The 21863-nt window shown below is 38.2% G+C and overlaps 1 protein-coding gene across 2 annotated transcripts; it reads left to right on the top strand.

Annotated features, from left to right (window-relative positions):
• Positions 1-1467: 1467 nt before the first annotated feature.
• TCAIM (T cell activation inhibitor, mitochondrial) lies at positions 1468-21837 on the top strand. Of its 2 annotated transcripts, none has more exons than XM_058022725.1 (11): positions 1468-1553; positions 3541-3616; positions 6810-6945; positions 7483-7636; positions 8533-8779; positions 10408-10530; positions 13185-13282; positions 14929-15020; positions 17033-17265; positions 17774-17905; positions 21234-21837. In XM_058022725.1, exons 2-11 carry the CDS (start codon positions 3588-3590, stop codon positions 21457-21459), a joined length of 1470 nt encoding a protein of 489 aa, XP_057878708.1. In that variant the 5' UTR covers positions 1468-1553; positions 3541-3587; the 3' UTR covers positions 21460-21837. The 2 variants fall into 2 exon arrangements, with proteins under 2 accessions (XP_057878708.1, XP_057878717.1); XM_058022734.1 differs by lacking the exon at positions 1468-1553 and adding an exon at positions 1583-1674.
• The last annotated feature ends 26 nt before the right edge of the window (positions 21838-21863 follow it).

Below are 21863 nucleotides of genomic sequence, written 5' to 3'. Positions count from 1 at the left end.
AAAATACAAACTTTTTCAGGTGATAATTTTATCTGGTATAAAACAAGCTTTCCATTTAGAAATCTGTGCAGCTCTTGCTGAGCTAGTGGGATGTGTCCTGGGTATGGATATATGGATAGGGAATATCATGGCCAGATAAAACCACAGTACTCCCTTCAGCACAAGAAATGTTGGGACTTAGATAAAAAGCAGGAATTAATTCCTGAGCTGGGGCAGGATGGGGGTGCTCTGTTTGAAAGTACGTACCCTAAGCGGTGGAGTTGGTATCTGGCACTGGCACTTGCTGATGACCTCTCCCAATTTATTTTATTCCTCAGCAAGTGAAAATCCAGGTGAAACAAACAGCATGCTTTTCTGTTGAATCAATTAAATTTATTTTTTCATTTGCATAATTGTCCAGCCAATTTGCTTACATAACTGATTGGCTTCTGCTGAAAAGTGAAAAACACACTGCATGTTACGGAAATTATGAAAATCCCCCAAGGGCTGTGAGAATGTTAACTTGATTTAAAGCTTCACTGAACTACAGATAGCTCCTAAACCTTGACAGTTCTCTTTTTAACCTTTTTTGTCTGGAAATGCAATAGATTGCATGCAAGTAACAGCAATCCCTAACAGTTAATCTCCCTTTGTACTCGAACACCGGCAGCAATAGACATTTTTCCTCCGAGGTTCCATGTCCCTGTATCAGGTGCATTTTGACACCAACTAGCTTGATGTCAAAAAAAAAAAAAAAAAAAAGAGATGTGTAAATATATTTGTACGTCGAGTGTTACTATTGCAGCACATAGTCTAAGCTGTGCCAGGGGAGGTTTAGGTTGGACAATAGGAGGAGTTTCTTCACAGAAAGGCTGATTAGACACTGGAATGTGTTTAAGGAGGTGGTGGAGTGACCGTCCCTGGAGGCGTTCAAGGAAAGACTGGACGTGGCTCTCAGTGCCATGGAATAGCGGCCGGGTGGTGTTGGGTCACAGGTTGGACTCGATGACCTCAGAGGTCTGTTCCAACCTAACTGATTCTGTGTAACTGCAGGGAAGCAGCTCTTCCATTCCCCTGGGGACTGCAGAGCTCACGCCTGCTTCTTCGCCTACTTGGTGGGTTTTTTTCTGTAGAACAAAAGGCTACGTGAAGCGCACGCAAGCATTTGGCTAAATTGCTCCCATCCCCTGAGCAAAAGGGCAGGCATTCCTTTTGTCGGGGTTTTCCCGTATCGGCTTATCACGTATTTTCTGTGTCCGTGAGGACCCGCTGCAGGCGTAGCTGCACTGACGGGCGCAGCAGCCTCAGCAGAGGGAAGGGGTCTCTTCCCTCAGGCACCCCTGAGGGGCGGGGCCAGCGGGGCGCGCGCCCTGTCCCGGGGGCGGGGCCCGGGCGAGGGGCGAGGGGAGCCCCGCCCGCCCCGAGCGGCCGCTCAGCGGAGGAGCCGCCAGGGGGCGGGAGCGCAGGCGCGCGCCGGCCCCGCCCCCGGCGGGAATCCCCCGGGCCCGCCCCCTCCGGGGCCGTCGGCGGGGGCGATGGGGCCGAGCCCCGGCGGTCGCCGTCCGGCCTCGGCGGTAAGCGGGGCCGGGCGGGGGCCCTCGGCGCGCCTCTCCGCGAGGGGAGGGCGTGAGCGAAGGCAGCGCGACCCATCGCCCACCTGTGCGGGGGGTCCGCTCGGACGGCGGCCGGAGGACGGTGCGAGGCCGTGCCTGGGCGGTGTGTGGGGGGCGTCTGCTTTGAAGCCGGGCCGGGCCGGGCCGCGTCGCTCGGTGACCGCCGGTGGGGTGGGGGCCGGCGGCGGTACGTGCGCGCGGGCACGCGCGGCCCCGGCTCTGGGCTGAGCTCGGCCCGGCCCGGCCCGGCCCGGCATCGGCCGCTCCTTATCCCGCGTCTTGTTCCTGAGGGTGCGAAAGGCCCGAGAGCCGGATCGCGGTCAGCTCTGCCGCCCTCTGGGAAGACCTTGCCTTTAGCAGATCTTAACGCGAATTGTAACAGGGCTCTGTTTTCGGTGCTTTAAATTATTAGTGCTCGGAGCGCCGCAGCTGATTCCCTTCCAGGCAGTGAGCGAGTCACGTTCGCCCCAGCTGATTTTCTGAGCGCTGTCATCTTGTTGCTTTTCGCGCTGTTGTCTCCGTGCTGCCTCAAGTGTGGGTAAACACCTGAGACAGACAGCAGCGGGCTGAGCGGGGCTGCCAGCGATGTGACACGTCGGGGTGCCAAAGCCTTCTGCGACACAATTCACGTTTCGTTGTGTTTCACTGGGCTTGTCTTTGAGATGGGGTGCAGGTGTAGCTTAGCCTAACCCAGGAGGTTTTGTTTTTCAGCTAAGCCGTGTACCAATTTCCAAGCTGTTAATACAGCGTTTAAAGCAAGAAACAATGATGCTTTTGTCTGGTTATATAAAGCGTCACCGCGGATTAAGTGAGACTGTTGAGTTTTTTCCATCCTCTGCCCAGATGCCTGAAGCTGAAATTACAGTGAAGGAAAACTGTTTTATGACCAGAGAGCTTGTAATGTATTTAACTTAATTTATGATTAGGACTCTTGTTACAGACAGTGCAAATGACACGGATACTGTTTTGCCTACCTATCTGAAAATCAGAAGACAAAAGTTACCAAATGTTTTGGGGATATTTTAGCTCAGTGTATTTTTTTTCTCCTACTATCTGCCTCTAGTGAAAATTTAGGTTCTTCTTTAAGTATTTTGGTATTAGTAATATGCACTTCTGAAACTTCAAGTATTTTACAAAGTAGGCATAGGAAGTGTCATTCTGTATTGGAACACAGATGATGTTTCTCTGATAGCTGTTCATCTTGGGTTCTTTAAAACGGCATATATAGCAGGCATGTTATTTTGATAAGTGCAATGTGTATTAAAAAAAAAAAAAGCTTGAAAGCATTGCCAATAGGGAGTTTACCACATAATCCCTAATAATTAGGTGTATATTTGCACTCTGACGTGCCAAGTGGTTTGTCTGCTCTTGGCAAACTTTAGCCTACAGTTTCCTAGTGCATAAGTTATTGGTAAGAATTGCCTAAGTTACTGGTTAAGAATTGCTGATTCATTTTTATAAATGTCAGCAAACCTTTGATTAAGAATCCCAGGCTGTATAACAGTGATTTTCCCTCTGGTTTTATATTACCCTCCCATAAAGTAATTGGCACTTGTGTTTTTAAGGTATTATTATTTGTTAGGGTGTAGGACTTAGTAAAAGTTTACTTGTGTTAGTGCTTAAAGAAAGCTTCTATTTGTTTGCTTTTTAAATTCTTAGGAGCTCTTTTTCCCTAACTGGAGTACCTTTAAATGTTCATTCTCAAATCAAGATATTGTAACAACTCATAATATTGGCAAGACTCACTGTTAGTAGAGGAAACTGAAAGAATTCTTACAAAAAGCTTTAGGTTTTATATGTGCTTGCTGAATTTTGTATTACTATTGTGACTTTAGAAGTTATCACCCAAAATTTAGAAAGTGCATTGGCAAGTAACAGGGGGAAATACCATGTCCATTTCTCCATTTCTAAAAGGTTTTTTTTTTTTATTTTCTCCTTTTTTTTTAAGTGAGTTAGTGGATGGCTGAAATTTGGCTCAACCAATAAGTTGCTGAAATGTTTTGCTGCTTGAGAACCGTGAGAAGGTATGGCATGTTACTGACCTAATTTACCTTTAGCATATGTTTCAGTGTTTGCTTATGACTTGCATATTTGTGAAACTGGTTTGGTACTTTTGTTTCATGCTTATTTCTTTGACATTCTCATCTTTACAGCTTGGAACTTTCAGCAGAGCATCCACAGTTGAAAATCCTCCAAAGCCATATGCCTGTCCTCAAGTGAGACATTAAAAAGGCTCTCAACAAAACAAGGGTTTTAAAATGGCTTAATTATGAGAAATATGAATATGATATCCAACATATTACTGCATTATTGAGTTATTAAAGCTCAGTGCTTCAAATTGTGTGAACACATCTGTAACTATGAACTTAATTTAACAGAGCTTTTCAGTGCCAAAGCTTTACGCCAAAAAGTTGAACTTTGGAAAGATGTGAAGAAAAAGGAAGTTGAAGGGAATTATGAAACCAATAAATTAAATCAGTCTTGGAGTATGATTGCACAATGTGTTCTAGTAGAGATTGTGTTTCATGTCTTTCGTGAAGCAGAGGCACTGCCCTCAAAGTGGCTGTGACCTTGATTTTGATACGAAGCCTTTCTCTGCGCTTCAGATCTAAATGAAGCTCTTGGAACAATCTTTGCTCCTTGTGAGTGAAGCCATAAACATCTTTCTTACATTTTCTCCCTCTAAATCCATTTTAATTCACTTACTTTGTCACTCCAGCTGAAAGATGCCTCGGAGTTCTGTCTTTCACCTTCAGTGAATGAATTCTTCCTTCTGTCACGCAGACTAATTTTGGCCTTTGAGCATTTCTCTTTTAAGCAAGTTCAAAATAGACTTTTGGCTGGAATCCTAAGCCTTCCTTCTAGCATGACAGTGTTGTTTAGATACAAAACAAGGGAACTAAAGTTAGCCGTACTTGGGCATTTTTCATCTAGAATAACAGATGGAACTTCATGATTAATAAACTCAAAAGCATGATTAATGGTTTCCAGCTATGTTGAACTTTCTTTCTGGACTATTGGAAACATCATGCAGGGTAGCTTGAGAGTGGATGTGGGAAATGGTGAGCAGAGAACTGAGCTACTCTTCCTCCTAGCACCTTGGTCTAGGAGGATGTGAATTTCTTGCATGTCAGTCAACTGCAATCAGAAGGGTAACTGATTAGTTTACTGCTTTCCTTTGCTGCAAATATTTTTTTCCTTTTACTGTTTTGTGTCCACTTGCTACCTGAAAAAAGAGGAAAAAAAAAATCACTATTTTTTTTCTCAGCAAGACAGTTATTTTGGTGCTTCCAGATCCAAACTGGTAAAGCATATGACCAAGTGGACTTTTATCCAGAGTGCTTTGCTGCCTGTCTTGCCTCGTCTAGTAGAGATGTTTTTCCTGCCTCACTGGGCAACTGTGGCATGATTTTGTCATTAAGAGCTTTCATTCTCCCTAATAATATTATATTGCTGGTACTTCACCATCTCCTGCTGTTTTGAGTAGAATCTTGGGCTGTAGTGATGACTAGTTTTAGTGTTAGAGTCTCTGAGATGAAGCCAACAAAGAGGTAGAAGTGTTTGCCAGTGATATATTTTAGCTTTTTTTTAATCTTACATTTCATCTGCATGCGTGAAAATTGTTTTTTAGTCATAGCAGATTTGGAATTCCATCAGCTTTCTTACATCATGAGGTTTTTGTCCCACTTTTCTACAATAACCTCTGTTTTCAGCAAGCTGACTTTTAAGATTTGCTAATTAAATATTTGCCCACCTCTTAGGCAGAAAAAATTAGTCTTCACTGCTTTCATGTTTCTAATTGAAGAGCTGGGAAGGTTGACAGAAAAAAGGTAAAGTAAGGGTCACTGCTTCTGCTTGACAACTCAAATATTATCTCTTATTATTTTCCAAAATAAAGCATTCTGCTTATTGTCTGAGCACAAATTTGGGGATTTTAAATTTTTTTTTTTAATTAATGATAGCAGTTGGGAAAGTCTCACGTGTCTTGTGTCCAGGATGATTATTTGATCTAGGATGCTGGATAAATAGATCTCTGTAAAACAGTCCTGCTAACTATTATTAATAAAGTTATTAGTTTTATGTGAGTTGGAAGCAGCTTTGTCTGTAATCTGCCATATATTTTCCTGTTTGGGGGTTGCAGTTTGAGTGATACTGTGAGGAGTGAGACTGCATTGACAGAGCAGAGTCTGCCCTTCTGATTGCAAACTAAAATGAGTGTTAATCACCAGAATTGCCCTGATCAATTTGCAGCTTGTGAAATCAGCTGAAGGAGAAACCTATTGTATATCTCCCAATTCACATTTTCTTGCTGCTTTAATGTATACTCTCTTGCTTCTTAGTTTGCTAAACGTGCATATTACCTTTGAGCTATGGCAGGATATTTTGGTGATTTTTCTTTCCATTTCAGTCTTCTGTAACACAAATGTGCTCATTACAGAACTGTTGTTTAATTTCTACATAATTGCAGGCATTCTGTAATTTGAACTCTCTGAACTTCTAGAACTTCTTCAACTTAACTTTTCCTTCTGATCTTAGGTAAAACAATCTTTTTCTCCTACCATTACATTTCTTTTAGTCCTGGTTTCTTGTAATTCAATGAAGATGAAAGTGCAAAAAGTATTGTCTTTTTACTTGATGTTTTCTATAAAAGAGTATGTTCAGGAAAGTAGGTATTTTTTTTAATAGGCACAAGTATAGAGCTCAGAAACTAATGCAGAATTTTTTTTCACTGAGTTGTGATTATTATTCCTGGGTAAAATTTAATATTCTTTTGGCACTGCTTGAAAAATACTGGGTTTGGCTTTTTACCTTGGAGGTTCAGAGGTATGTAAAGGTTAGCTTTTTGGAGCAGCTTCAATGTCTACCAAAAAATAGCACTAAAAGCAGTATTTCCAGTTTGAACTACTTGACTCGGAATTTTTATTTGAGGCATATTTGAGAAAGTAGAGAAAAGTTTCTGTACTTATTTACATGGTCTTACTCAACCATTAGCATCCACCATTCCTCAAACCCATGGGATTGGCACTGTCAAAACACTCTTTGTTAATCCCAAGGGGAAAGATCCAGAATTCAGACTCCTAATTTAAATTCTCCAGTTTTAAATTATTATACTTGCAACTAGAAATGTTTACTCCATTCTATCACATTTTAGTGTAATTGTATCAGTTTGTCACTTAATTGGGAACATCATACATAAACATTTTACTACTTTGTTAGGTTGTGGCTGGACAAGATACTGCTGCAGTGCACTCGTCAGTCAAGAACTTTGTCAGGCGCCGATGCCATCAATGCTCTCAGACCTTTCTATTTTGCTGTACATCCAGATTTCTTTGGCCAGCATCCCAAAGAGAGGGTAAAATACTTTAGTATGCTTTCTTTGTAAATATTTTGTGTATCCAGGATGGAAATTTTCTAGTTTTCCTGCTGTCAGAGAGAGAAAAGTAACGTTAGAATTAATTATGGTTGGTACCAGAGAACAAAAAGATGCACTTTCTTTATTTTTAGCAGGGATAGTGCCTGGCACTTGAAAGTGCCTTATTTGTTAATCATATTTTCTAATTGTTATGAAGAAAGTACTGAGTCCTTCCAGGCGAATTCATAATATATTTTATCCCTTTGAAATGCTGTGCATTGTATTTGAATCAATTAATTTCTTTAAGCTTGAAAGCCAGTGGGTTTTGGAATGTACACAAATATACAAGTATGTTCACCATACAAATTTATTCGTGCAAGGTGATTATAAATGCTGGGAATGTGAACCATATTAGTACTTGTTAAAAGCAACTGACATTTTGTGAAACCTAATTCTGCATATAAGATTAAAAAGGTTTAGATGAAAACTGCCCAAATTAATAATCTGTAATTTTTGTTTGGTTTTGTTTTAAAACAGGAAGTAAATGAAAACTCTCTGAAGAGGCTAAATGGCTACTTGGAGAACCTACAGAAACCAGGATTTCGTTCCTTTAAGCCAACTCAGCTTACTTTTTATGTAAGAGAAAGAGAACCAAACTCTTCTAATGTTCAGGAATCCTTCAGTGCTTCAGGTGCTTTTATGTCGTGTAGAATGTATCTTCCTGTGTTTAAATTCCTTCAGACCATTGCTTAGCCCTGTGCAGTTGTAATGACTTTTCAACTGAATAAAATCCTGTCAAACCATGAAAATCTGTATTAGATCAGGCAGGTGGGACCATCCCAAGTAATTAAACATCTTAAGCTTTAAAAAGCCTTGAAAGAATGAGACATTATAGCCCTGAGGTCAAGTTACAGTATAAGAAAGTGAAAAAGGTGGATGTAAATGATCATATTTCTCATTTTAATTCCATTGCCATGTTTAACTGGAGCAACAGTTGGGTCCTTGTCCTCATGGCAGTTCATATGTAGTACACAGTGTCAGGACACTTGTAGAATCAGTGGGAACTTACTCTCTAAGAATAAGCTCTATGATATCTGAAGTTTTAATTTACTTCATTGTGTCTTTTCTTTGAGACTACAAAAAATATTGCCAAATTTGGATTGTTGCTTTTGATTGACTTTACTCTGCAGTACCAATATGCCTTACCTAACAGAAGAGTTTTACATTCTGTATCCTGACAGTCAAAACACTTGAGCAAATTGTGTGGCACCCTCATGCTAGAAAATAAAATCTTGCTGTTTTTCAAGAAGATAGTAGGGTTATGTCTGGTCTCCTTAACATAACATTTGAACTGGAACCTGTCTTCTGCTCTTGAGTCAAAAGCTTACTTTCTAATTAGGGAAATTAGGCCCAGTAGCTAAGTGATGGGACATAGTTAAGCTGCATGTGAATTTTGCAGTGAGTATTGAAATAACAGTATCATCACAATTTTCAACTACCTGTGCCTTGCCTAGCTTCTTCTGTAAGAGGAAATAAATGGGAATGCATTTAAAATAATTTTAATTAAATAATACTTGTTTTTTACAGGGTTTCGAGCGGTCAGTTTTACATTACATACTAGGGATCTTCTGAGCACAGTACTAGATATTCTCAACTCCTGCAGTCTATCTACAGACCATGTTCAGAGTTTGAATGGGAACTCTCAGCCCCACAAGGAAGCAAAAAGCACAGTGAACAGACCTATCAAATGGGATAAGACTTATTATTCATTTACTGGATTCAAGGATCCTGAGGAGGAACTAGAGCAAGCCCAGAGAGTGGAAACAACTTTACTGTATGTAATGCTTTCATTGAACTGAAATTTTGAAACCTAAATTGGTCTTATTCTAATGCTGAGTTTTTTAAAGGTAGGCAATAAACATTCTGAACAATACAAAACTTTATTGTCCAACATGTAATTTTGCCATGCTTGTTATAATTAGAGTTCAGATGAGCTCCTGGAATAATTACAGTGCCAGCAAAGCTGAAGCATTCTGGTCTCTTTGCCCAGCAGTCATGTTTGGTCAATCATGGTTGATCTAGTTTTTCAGATTTATGAAATATTGGTGGCAGTTCAAAAAGAGACAAGGGCCCCACTGCTCCAAATAGCTCCTTACCTCTTATAGGACTTCTGTAACACAAACCTGTATTGCTGTTAACTTCATGGTTCCTATTTCATTATCCCATTCTGTTGAGGGTGGAAGATAATACATGAAAACTAGGGTTAAAAGGTTTTAATATGCATGTTAACACTATATCTTAGTGTTGTGCTTCTCATTTGTTGTTCAGCAGAAAAACTTGATTATAACAGTGTAGTTATAAATGCTGAACTTGCATTACATGTAGCATATTTTGTAGTAAAGTTGGTAGTTTAAAAAAATTTGTACATGCTCATTTTCTGACACATTCACATTCTGGGGCCTTGAAAAACTTTTGTAACAATGAGATTTAAGTCCCATTTGAAATGAATGCAGAACTATGCTGGAAGGATCTTCAGAGCAAAGTATGCCCCTTGTCCTGCATACCAACTCACAAATAAAACTACTCTAAAATACACAATTATAAAGCATTTAACTGAGATTTAACATGCTAGAGAATATTTTTACTTATTTTTACACATTTACAAGGAGTGCCACAGACAGTTACGTATTAACAGTCTTGTTTTAATACACAGACAGCTGGCATCAGGCCTCCCTTTTTACTTGAGTTTGAATGTTTTTCAAATACAAATGAGAATGCAACTATTTGTTTGCAAAAGTTAGAGTATGAAAATTAGTTTATACTATGAAAAAGGCTAAATCTCTTAAATAGTAACTTTTTCCTAGAAACAAAATTACCTGCTGAAATTTTAGATGTACTCAAAGAGTCGTGTTTGCCTGGTTGTGATTATTGGCAAAAAAACTATAAAACTTTGACCTGTTTAATCTATGTTCATGTCAGCTCTTTAAAAGTTACCTAACCTAGCCCTTTAGTACTACCTCCCATATTTGATAGTCTGCTATGATCACTTTGGGGTTTTCTGTTAGGTTTTGGTGTGTGTGGGATTGTTTAGAATTTTTAAAGGCACATATGTGGAAACTCCTTAAATTAAATAGAGTTCTGAAGGTGTCCCCTGAAGTCACAGTGATCTGTTGTGTTTTGCCTTTTAAACAAACATCCAAGTGTTACAGTTTGAACACTGTCAGTGATTTTGATTATTAGATTTCTTAGGCCTCTCCAAAGATATTAAGTGCCAGGGTTTCCTTTGTAGATATCTTAAGGTGAAGCATTTAGCAATTTCATCTTCTATCCTGTATTTTTAAAAAGTCCCTTTACCCGATAATTTGGCTTGAAACATATTGTCAGTAAGAACTGAGTTACTTGTACTGCTTACATGATAAATCAGCATGCTTCTACTGTTGAGTATTTTTCCTCCTCTTTCAGGTCCTGGCTAGATGATAATGCAGCAAGTGCAGTAAAAAAGCTGAAAAAGAGTTTGCCGCTTAGAAAAGAATTAGAACGTTTAAAAATTGAACTTTCTCATGAACTCCAGCTCTCAGATATCAGGTAATTAATTAGATCAGTTGAACTTGGATTAAGACAGTCAAAGCAAGGAAGTGTTGTCTAATACTCTGCTATGAACTTTAAAAGCTTCTTTCAGCAAAACAGCTATATTTCATATATGAAGAAGTGTTACTGCACTGAGTAAATTTCTAGAAGTGTTCTGCTGGATCAAAAGTTTCCTGTTACAATCTGCTCTGAGAGACCTCCTATTTGTAACTGAAAGTGTAGGCTCCAGTTGAGGTAAACACAGAAATAGAACTGGTGTGTATGTGTTAGTTTGAATGTTTTGCTGGTTAAAATTGCATTTCCTGAAATCAAGTTACTGTCTACAAAGGTAACTAGACCAGCAGTGAAGTGCAGCTTTGCACATGGTACTTAATGACATCCTGTGAATGCTTAATAAAAAAAAATGTTCTTTCTTTTAGTGTTTAGTTTCTCACTCTCCGGAGGAGGAGATTTCTTTGTTTGAAAGATCTGAGTACAGTTGGAGGTCTTGATTCTTCAGAATACATCCAGAAAATAATTTGCAATCCTTTTTTCATTTTTGTGCATTTGAGTGAGAATATTGTGAAGTGACATATTCAGGGTGGGGAAAGTGGCAGTGAAGGTATTCACAAATGTAAAAATAAACTTTGGGGGATTATTTCAAGGGCTAGTCTGTTATGTTCTACTTTTTTAACCAGGAAAGAGAGAGTTGAAGCTTCTAAAATCATGCTTTTGTACTTTCACCCTGCAAAAGACCCTGGTTTCCTTTAAGCTGAAGCCAGGTTTTTTGAACACAATTTCTAATGCTCTGTAACTGTTCTGTGGTGAGGGTTTTTAACATTCTGGAACAGTCTTCAGGATTAAACTCATAGGTTTGATTTTATTCATGGCCTATATTAATTTTCTTAAATAATTTGCACTTCTAAAATACATTAACATTATTGTGTTCCATGAAGAGTTATTTATCTTCCATGAGTTACATTGTTTTAATTCAGAAAAGAATGTGAGTGTTGGAAATCTGACAAGTCAGTATCTTAATAGGGCACTATGACCTGTGGTTCTGGAGCCCTGTGCTAGTGTTCACAGAGATCTGAAAAATAGCTGGGTCACTGGCATTATTCCATGTATAAGTTTAGGGCAGATGAAGAAATGGCCACCTTTTTCTGCTCCAGTCTGATGCTGCTGAAAGCAAAGTGATATTGCTAGGTAACAGTAAATAATTGTTTGAATTATTTGTATTTCATTAAATTGCCTCACAAGTGCTGTGGCATAGTGCCATTCTCTGCAAACCAAAGAATGAGGTTTTGCCAGTTAGGTTTTCCTAAATGAGATGTTGTGAGTGATCCCAGCCAGCAGCTGAGTACCCACACAACCCCTTGTTCATTCATACACTCCCAATGGAAGGAGGAAGAGAATAGGAAGAGCACAAGCAAGAAAATTTGTGGATTAAGGTAGAAGTTTAATAGCTGAAATGAAGCAAAACTGTGAGTTCAAGCAAAGCAAAAGGAGAAATTAATTATGTGTTACCCGTTGATGGGCAGGTGTTTAGCCACTTTTGGGCAGTTGGGGTTCAGCATGTGTAATGCCTGCTTGAGGAGACAAACACCACAGCCATAAAGGTTCCCCTTCCTTCTTTCCCTCAGCATTTACTGTTGAACATGACATATGGTCTGGAATATCCCTTTGGTTTTTGTAGGAGTCACCCAGCCTGGCTGTGTCCCCTCCCAGCACCTTGTCCACCCCAGCCTGCTTCCTGATGGTGGGGGGCAGAGTGGGAGGAAAAAGTAAAGACCTGGACACTGTGCCAGCACTGCACAATAGCCAAAATATTGGTGTGTTATGATCACTATTAATAAAATATAAAATATGAGTGTTATGAAGAAAATAAATTCCAGACAAACACAGTACCATAAAGGAATTTTCCACTTTGAGACAGTTTTCCATCAATTAATAGTCTGTAAAAAGGTGTATTTTTCCAATACACTGGGACTTCACAGTTTAGATGCTTTTTGAAATTTGCTTAGCTATCAGTCTCATCGGTTTGTGATAAAAAAATGTCAAAACTATGTGTATTAAAGCCAGCAAGGTAACACCTGGCTCTTGTATGGTTTAACAAAAATTACTCCACTAAAAAATATGAATAATACTTAATAATATAAAATATTAATAATAGCAACTTTCCATTGGAATTGTGGTAATGTTTTGGGCTAGGAACCAAAAAAAAAAAAAGAAAAGAAGACAATGTCCTTACATACTGTATTTGCTCCTCTGGACAAACATTACACAGTGTCCAAACAAACTGCATGGTCCATGACCAAACCAAATACTGGGTTGTCTGGTGCTGTTCTCTTACTAACCCCCTTCTTTCTGGGGGAGAGATTTATGAGTTCTGTCTACCTGGTTTTATATTTATTATTTTTATTATTTTTTCCTGGTGTTGGTTTTCTTTGTTTGTTTTTTGGGACTCACTTTAAGAAACACTGGAATTTTATTTAGGCTTTTTATCAGTTCAAATAGCACATGACATGGACAGCTTTTGGGTAGCCTTTGCTTTTATTACTGTTGAGGTGCTATTTTGCTTGTATTATAAGGCTTTGAGTTGCATCTCAACTTCTGTGACTTTTTTAAAATAATATTGAGGATTAAATACTTTCAATTACATTTTTATTTAGGTGGCAGAGAAGCTGGGGCATTGCTCACCGCTGTAGCCAGCTACACAGTCTGGGTCGCTTGGTCCAACAGCGACCTGAAATATTGGAGAATGTTAAAGGTATTTCTGTTTCCTGTTTCATATATCCTAATACAGCATTGATTCAGAAATGAGCATGAGTCCCCTGGGACAATAGAGCTCTAGTTCTTTTTACAAATGATTTTTTTGATAACTGCAAAAACAAACTTGTCAGGTTTACAGAAAAGCTGGTGAGAACTTACCTTTAAAGCTACTGGCTATTTTTCAAAGTGACCTTTCCTTAGAATTGATTGACTGCACTCAGCTTCTAGTTTGCTTCTTAATAAATGCAAGTGGAGTCTGTTGATGGCACTAGGCTTAATATTAGCAATGAAAGTAAAAAATCTAAACTGAAGCTCTCAAAGGATTGAGTTAGCAATAGATTGTTGCCCATGGTATATTCAAGTCAAAAATGTGAGTAGGTCTCTAACCCTAGCGATGATTTGCTAGAATACCTTAAAATGCTACTTGCTTTCTTTCCTCATGAGTTCCATAAAATAGCTATATTAAATTCGGTATTTTCTCAGGAAAAACTAAAATATTCTGTAAACCTGACCTACCATTCTTCTCATACAGCTGTTTGACCTGTGGCAGTAGCTGTTTCCTCTAATTGTAATTCCACATTTTATGCCTGTCTGCAGATACCCAGTTTTGAGTGGCTTTCATTTGAGGGTTCACCTAATCCTTTGCCAAAAGACAGAGTGGGAAGGACAATGAGTAGTAGTTTTAAATTATATCAGATTTCAAATTAGTTTCTTTTCCTGAGCATGCTAAAGATAGAAAGCATTACAGAAGTCTGTCCTGTGAACCTGATGTAGTCTCCATTTTTGAAGACATGTAGTAATGCACTGGATAAATACCTATCAGTAACTATACAAGTACAGTTGATGTGGCCTTAGGGTACAAGGATGCATCAGATGCCTTGAAGTCAGTGTTACTCTTTCTTTGGGATTTCAGAACACTGATTTCTAAGAGCAAGAGCTTCTACTTAAGCCTTCTCTTGTAGATTAATACATCACACTGAAGACTTATGGAAGCTTATTTTGATAAATAGTTGCCTGTGCTTTTACCCTAAAGAATTCTTAAAGGTCTTTGTACTTTGTTCTTGAAGATCTTTGTTAAAAAAACATACTCACACTCAAAACTGATTTATCCCCCTAAAAATTCACCTAGAATTAGCCCTTTATGTTGTCTCTGTTTTAAAAAAGAATGAAAACATAATGTGCAAATGTTTCTTACAGCTTGCATGTTGCTGAGAATTCGAAAAGAGAGTTGAATGTGCTTATTCATAATTATTTGACCAACTTTTAATTTGCATATACTTCAAATATATAGTGTGCATTTCCTACTTTATACATGACTTATACAGATTCTTTGAATATCCTCTCTGATGAGATTTTCTCATATTTTAAAAGCAGTCATAAGAAAAAAGCCCAATTAAATAAAAGTCTATCAAGTTGAAACAGAGAGAAGGCAAATGCTGGGTCAGGTTTATATGAAAAAAATTCCTAAACTGGACTTTTCAGGAACCTTTCAAAATTTGAAGAATAACAGAAGCACCTACTCACATGCATTTGTGCTGCAGAAATACATTTCTTGTGACATGTTAGCAGCCTGGTTAAGCCTTCAGCAATTGTAGGAATGGTTGCAGTAAGCCAAATTAGTAAAGAGCTTTGTTCCATCTCTAGGACGCACGGTGGTATTTACAGACCGCTCGGGTATGAGTGCAGCAGGTCACATAATGCTGGGGACCATGGATGTTCACCATCACTGGACCAAAGTAAGAAGATTTCAAATCAAATGAAAATGCCCCTTGTTGTGACATCCTTTTTTAAACTATAAACAAAAAATATTAATAGGTGCAGATAACCAATTAGTGTTGTAAAACAAACGCTTAGCTAATGCATTTAGCATAATAGTGTACACTGCATTTGAGATTTAATCCTGTGTGTGCTGTTACTAACAACAGTCTTTGCTAGGTCTTTGCTTTCATTAGTAAGTCAGTACTACTTCTGATTAGAGATAAACTAATTTGTTATGCACTGTTCCAGTCTGTGCAGTGAGTCCTGGCAGAATACTTTGTGATCATAAAGAGCTCATTCCCATGAAGAGCTAATGGATTTTATTCCCATCTTTTATAAATATGAGATTTAAAGGGAGTTGTGAACTGATAATTTCAGTCAATGACTCTAACCAACCCTGTCGCTCTATTTTGTTCTTTTAGGCAGCTAATGTGGATGTTGCAGAATTTTATCTTTAGTGACTATGTCAATTCTGCTGCTGCTTGTGTAAAGTTCAGAGTTGATAAGCTTTCTGACATCCTAAATGATAGCATTGTATGCAAAGGACCAAAAACTAAATATGTTGCAATATAAACATGTCACTTGAGGAATTTTTCTTTAATCTTGGTTACTGAAACATTACTGATAATTCTATCAAAAAATATTTATTCATAAAGGGGATTATTGGTGGAATTTCATAGTTGGAAATTTTACCCTGCTAGAATATCAGAATATTCTATTTCTGTTTTCCAGTCAGTGAATAATATGAAAAGTTAACACTTGATCTTCTTTTTTTGGTGGTGCTTTGAATTTTTCCCTATATATGTTTCACTGGTGGGGGGAAACAAACCATGGCCTGTTAGTGTGAACAATTTACTAAGAACTTAAACTGAGAAACCAGAATTTAATAGAAAACTTTCTGAAATTTGAGAGTGTTGATAGTCATTGCAATAAAGTGTTCTGATTATACTAAAATAAACACTGACTTCTTGAAAAGATAAATGCTTCATCTCTCTAACCTTTGCTGCAGGTTTTTCCAAAGGCATCATAAGGCCACACAAAATGACATGCAGATGGAACAATGTGTGTAGTTAGTTGTAGTGATAGTATTTGCTTGGGAAGACAAAAGTGTGGTATATATTTGAACCTGAAATCAGAGGCTTTTTATTTTGAAATGCAGTGAAGATTATGTGAAATGTTACACAGAAAGTCAGTGAAAATCTTGATGAGGTTGGTGGGTCAGTTTCTAGAGAGCATATTTGTCCAATTCTACCTCATTTTAGAAAGCAGTCCTAAGTGCTATTACTTTTTGTTACTAATTACTAGAAGAAGGAAGCAGTAGAATACTGTCCAAGTCAGTCTCTAGGATGCTTGGTCAGAGATACAATATTTAAAAGATTTTTGCTGGTTTTCTCTGTAACAAATGCAAATGCTGAACCAAATTTTATTGTGCCAAAAGCTGTTCTGACTCTACTAGCAGAACTATCTACTGTCTATTCTACTGTTCTCCTGAGTTTCTAAAGAGATAGGTCTGAAATCCCTTGACTTGTTGTGGCAGCAGCTTTTTCTGTTTTGTATGAAAAGCTGCTTTAAAATAATATCAACAGGGTAGATGGTAGGTAATGACTACTGTATGAGGACTAGCTCTACCACTATAACTGTGGTGATAAATGTTTTATATAGGCATCAGATTATATATATTTTTTTTTTATCTGAGACTATTAATTTTTGAATATATAGAGGATATTAATCCATGTTTTTGCGTCCTTTTGGTACCTTTATGTTATAAATACAGAAAATACTTAAAAGCTTGTTGGATTATATCTTGTCCCAAAACATATGTACTTGATATTTCTCACCTATGGTATTCTTTGATGGTAATTTTTTCCCTCTGGTTCCATGTTTGCATTGTTAAGTGTCTCTTTTATGGTTTCTTGTTACTTTTTTAATTTATTAAAATTAACTTTTAAGCTCTGTAACATAGAAAATGTTCATTCATGTGTATGCACAGATTTTTGAGAGACTGCCAAATTATTATAAGCTTCAAAAAAGGCTGCTGCTTTTGGAAGATCGGATAAGCCAACTTTTGGGAGGCATCCAAGTAATATACATTGAAGAACTGCAGCCTCTGTTGACTCTAGAAGAGTACTTTGAGACCCTGAACTCTTTCTATAATAAACTACGTGACAGCAGATTACCTTTTCATCCTCGCAGTCTGCGAGGCTTGCAAATGATTCTGGAAAGGTAAGTGCTGGCAAGGAAGGTTGATTTCTTTTAGAGCTTTTACTCTTTTTTTCTTTTTTTGTTACACTGCTTATTGTTCTCACTAAGAAGAAAAGCAGTGTAATCTCAGATTTTCATTATGTCAAAGTCTTTTTGTTCCTGAAGGTTTTAAGTGCATTTTTATGGGTTAAGAAGAAACCAGATTGAAGAAAATCCTGCTTAGTTTTATTCAAGTTGGACTCAATTCTGTCTAGTTTAGAGTGTTAAATCAAAAGTTTTGTGCTGTCATGATGGTGTTTTATGTTTTTTGAGTATTATTGTCAGCTCCTTTTGAAATTCATTTTAAAAAAGCATAACCAGCTATATTTATCCATTCTCATAAACCAAACTTGATAACTTTTTACCAATTATTCTGATTGTGATTAACTTATATTCTTGTATCTCTAGATTTTTTTTCTGAAAGTGATTTATATAAATAGTTGCATTAAAAAATTATACCTTGTTCTTTACTTCCATTGTGTTTCATTAGTGACAGATATGCACCAAGCCTACATGAACTTGGACACTTCATGATCCCAACCATCTGTGATCCAGCAGCTCTTCAATGGTTTATTTTTGCCAAAGCACAGGAAGCAAGAGAGAATTTGAAAAGAAAGGAGGAGTAAGTGTTCATGTGACTTGATACACTCAGCTCTTTAAAATCTTTGCATGTCCTGTTTTTTATTTGAAGAAGGAGGAGAATTTTTTAAAATATATTCATACTCTTTTGCTGAAAAAAACCCTTTTGTTTCTAAAATAGAACTTTACCCATCAGCTTTACTAAGTAAAGCATTAGTGAATGCAAGCAGTTATTAGAAAATACCCTCTTTCACCTTTGTAGAGACAATTGTACATCATTCAGAAGTAAAATATCTTTGCTCACAAGACAAAATTGTTTAATATTTTTTACAATAATGTCCTCAAAGAAAAGGTGGAAAACACCTTCTTAATGAATAAGAAAAGGAACAATTTTTATTAATGTTAATTAAAATGTGACAAAAAAGCAGTGAAATCTAAACTCAAAATAACTGAGACCAACTAGAGAATCATTATCTGTAATTGTTGATCAGGCAGTTGAGAAAGATATTAATTAATACCTAACAAGGCAAGGAAAAGAAAATTGGGGAAGAATGATGAGAGAAACACCTTGTGGGTACTCTCTCACAGATGATGAGAGTGATTATGATAGGGAGTCACAGCACCATACTTAATATTAGGGCCATGGTCTGTAATATCCATCAGAACTGTTAGTTTGGTTCTTGACCTTGTACCCTGTATGTGTCCTTGAGGATGAAGTAGAGCTACTGGGGTTTTTAAATAAAGTACTGTAACAGGTAAGTGGGTGGTACTTCTCCTTTAGGACTTGTTACTGCAAGTCTTTTTTTCTGCTTTGGAAAGCTTTTAATGAGTTGTTGAACTGTCACACTGTCATCAATATACATGATGTATAGATCCAGATATGTTCTTGTGAAGTTATTTTAGGCATGAGTCTTCCTGAAGGCTCTATGGTTTTATCTCTGTTAAGACCTCATTACTTGTAAAGCTATGTTTTGCAGGTGGACTTCAGTAAACATGATTTGTTGGAATCTTTCCACAACCCTAGTCCAGCTTGGAAGCTAAATTTTAGCCATATAAATTGTAACTACTGAATAGCTCTCTATGTAACTGTCCACATGTGACAGCTGGTAGAGTATTGTCTATAGATTTTGGGAGGGATGTTGTAGCAAATATATGCATTTGCATCTGGGTAACTCTCCAAAAAACCTCACCCTTCTGCACTTCATAAAGACACCAATCCAGGAAAACTGTGCCCTCAGAGTAAAAGCAGCTGTGTTGCAAGAATGTAAGAGCCAAGATGCATATCTTGTGTGCTGAATGACGCTGGTTTGTATGAAATAGTAAACAACTATACTGGGTCACAATATCTGTCCCCATCATCCATTAGCTTATGGAGAGGCTTTATGCTTGAGGCAAAAAATGTGATGGGTTTTTTACTCCATACTCCTTCCCAGTTTGTGTCTGACTGCACTCAAGAAAGAACTTGAAGGTGGGAACATTATCTCATGTTAATAGCAATCAATAGACTTTTTATTTTTCCCCCTCTTAATTACCTTACTACTTTTTGAGCCGATTTGCATTTTGTGGCTCCAGATATCCAATGGCAGCAAACTTCATATTTGAATCCCATATGGCATGTGTATATGAAAGAGGCTGGAGGTGTTCTGTGATTCATATACCCGCAGCCTGATGATGTCATTTGTTGTTCTTTTGTTCTTGTGTGATAGGAAATACAAAACAGTCATTCTGTATCACCTCTGCTTTTGTTTTGTAGCTGTGTCACATTTCCTCTTACTTGTCTTTTATCGAAGCTGGAAACTCCTTTTCCACTTAATGCTTCCTTGGACTTACTCATGTCCTTCTGATTTTTCTTAGCCTCTTGTGGTGGTTAAAAAAGCGCTGTGATAAAGGAAAATACTTTGAGATGTACTGGCTGTACTTTGCACATGGATCTGAATGTTTTGCATGCAGTAAACAGTATAGAGTGGCTCTAATTCTGACCTGAATGCACAAGGAAATCCAAACACTGCTGCTTTACAAAGTTCTGGTATCTGTGTGGATAATGTCAGTGTTGTAGTAATGCAAGATTCTCCTTCCCATGCTTCTTTAAAGTATCAGGTTTGTGTGGTGATAAAGGTGCAAGCCTCCCTGTGGAAGGGACAGAAAACAAACCTGCAGTTCTCCAGCTGACTGGATTTCCTTCAAGGGAGCCTAAGATTTCACAGAACTGGAAAGCTTGGTGCCTTGGTATTTGGGAATGCACTCAGGAAGGTGGAGTGGAAATGGTCCATAGAGAGGACAGGCTTGCCCTGGGTTAACTCACTGGCTCAGCTCATTTCTGACTGCCACAGTGGGCTGGGCTCTTGGGCCTCAGCAGAGCTCAGTGCCATGCAAGCACAGAGAGGTCCCATCCTGAGCTCTGGGGAGTAGTGGCAAGGCCCTACCAGTAGCATTTTCATGTGAGGTAAATGGTGTCAGTAGCTGTGTCTGTGCTTGCCTTGGGCTGATTCACATCCCATTGGTGCTGCTCCCCTGTCTAGCACAGGGTCTGTGCTCTAGGTCAGCACTGGAGCTGTGTCTGCAGCCAGGCTGGCTTGGAAGTGCCGCTGTGTTCGTGTGGCACAGTGCCCGAGCTGGTGGGGCTGGCTGAACCTGAACTTGTCTCTTCATCAGTTGATCAGTCACAGCTCCAGTGCCTTAATTAAATCTGCACATTAACTTTCTTTCTGAATAGTTTGAGTTTGCATGTGGTGTCTTATTTCTCTGAGGTGAAGGAAAAAATCATCTGCAATATCTGGATTCAAAATTCATAGAATCATTTAGTTGGAAAAGAATTTTAAGATCATTGGGTCCAAACACATGAACAAAGTTCTGCAACTGGAAAGTTACTAACACACTTAATATGCATCAGTTTACTGTACCCATCAGTTGTTGGTTTTGATGACGTACAGAGTACTGGTTTAATTAAGACAGGGTAATTATCAACATGATTTTATGCTTAAAACCTAAGCTTTCAATGTTATTTAAGTATTTTCATTCCTTGCATTAAAAATAGAGCCTCACGGGATTTTTATTTTTGTGTTTTCCCAGTTACTTACTGAGCAAAAAGATGTCAGGGCATGGTCTTTGAAATGTAGTCCATGGGCATGTAGTGTCCATAGTCGTGGAAGAATGTTCACTCTGACTTCTTTGATAGTCATGGGCCACAAAAAGCTCAGCTCCACCATATCTGTATATGAATTGACACCTTTGTTTGCATGCATTTAATCTACTTATTTCAATATTTCTTGTTTTAATATATGTTCAGTATATATTGAAATGCTTCTTTTAAGGCAGGGGTTTTAAGAGATGCAGTTGTAAGTTTGTCACTGTGTGTTGTCTCCATTTGCTAGGATGATGCTTAGAGAGAAGGAGCTAATCAACGCTTCCACAGAAAGATTTTCTTTGGACCGGCTGTATAAGGAGCCCAGTGTTTCCAGTGCACAGATGGTAGATTGTTGTAAGAGGCTGCTGGAGGAATCCTTACCCTACCTACAAGGCATGCACCTTTGCATTTCGCATTTCTACTCTGTGCTGCAGGATGGAGACCTGTGTATACCTTGGAACTGGAAAAACTGAGGGATGTATCTGATAATCAGATGAATTGTTTTATTTTCTGTAAGAGGTTATAAATATGAATGTTTTTAAGAGTAAATTATTTAAATCTGTATTTTGATATCAGTATTCAGCTCACAAATTTTCTTCCAGCTGCTGCTGAGGAAGGATTGCAGTTCTAGACAATTTGCACAATGCACAGTATTGGTAGTCCTGGGAAAGACATCTGTACATTATTCATACTACTGTAGAAGTCCCAGTGTATGGTTACAGTTGTGAAACCCGTTTTTGTAGTGAATTCTGAAAATACATTAAATTTCAAGTCTGCAAAAATGTGCATGTGTATCTTTAATGTACATTGATATTGCCAGATAAATCATCTTAAATAAAGAGTGTGCTACTCCAGCCAGGCATTACATGCCATCTTA

This window comes from Melospiza georgiana, chromosome 1, assembly GCF_028018845.1.
Source record: "Melospiza georgiana isolate bMelGeo1 chromosome 1, bMelGeo1.pri, whole genome shotgun sequence".
NCBI lineage: Eukaryota > Metazoa > Chordata > Aves > Passeriformes > Passerellidae > Melospiza > Melospiza georgiana.
Note: the sequence above shows the minus strand (reverse complement) of the source record. Positions and strands in the feature narration are given on the sequence as shown.

Bases quoted from the DNA above. Each gene is read 5' to 3' on its own strand.
- TCAIM (XM_058022725.1), top strand. From the start codon at position 3,588: ATGTTTTGCTGCTTGAGAACCGTGAGAAG. The intron at 13,283-14,928 runs GTATTTCTGTTT...TTCCATCTCTAG, and splicing joins AATATTGGAGAATGTTAAAG to GACGCACGGTGGTATTTACA. The intron at 15,021-17,032 runs GTAAGAAGATTT...GTGTATGCACAG, and splicing joins TTCACCATCACTGGACCAAA to ATTTTTGAGAGACTGCCAAA.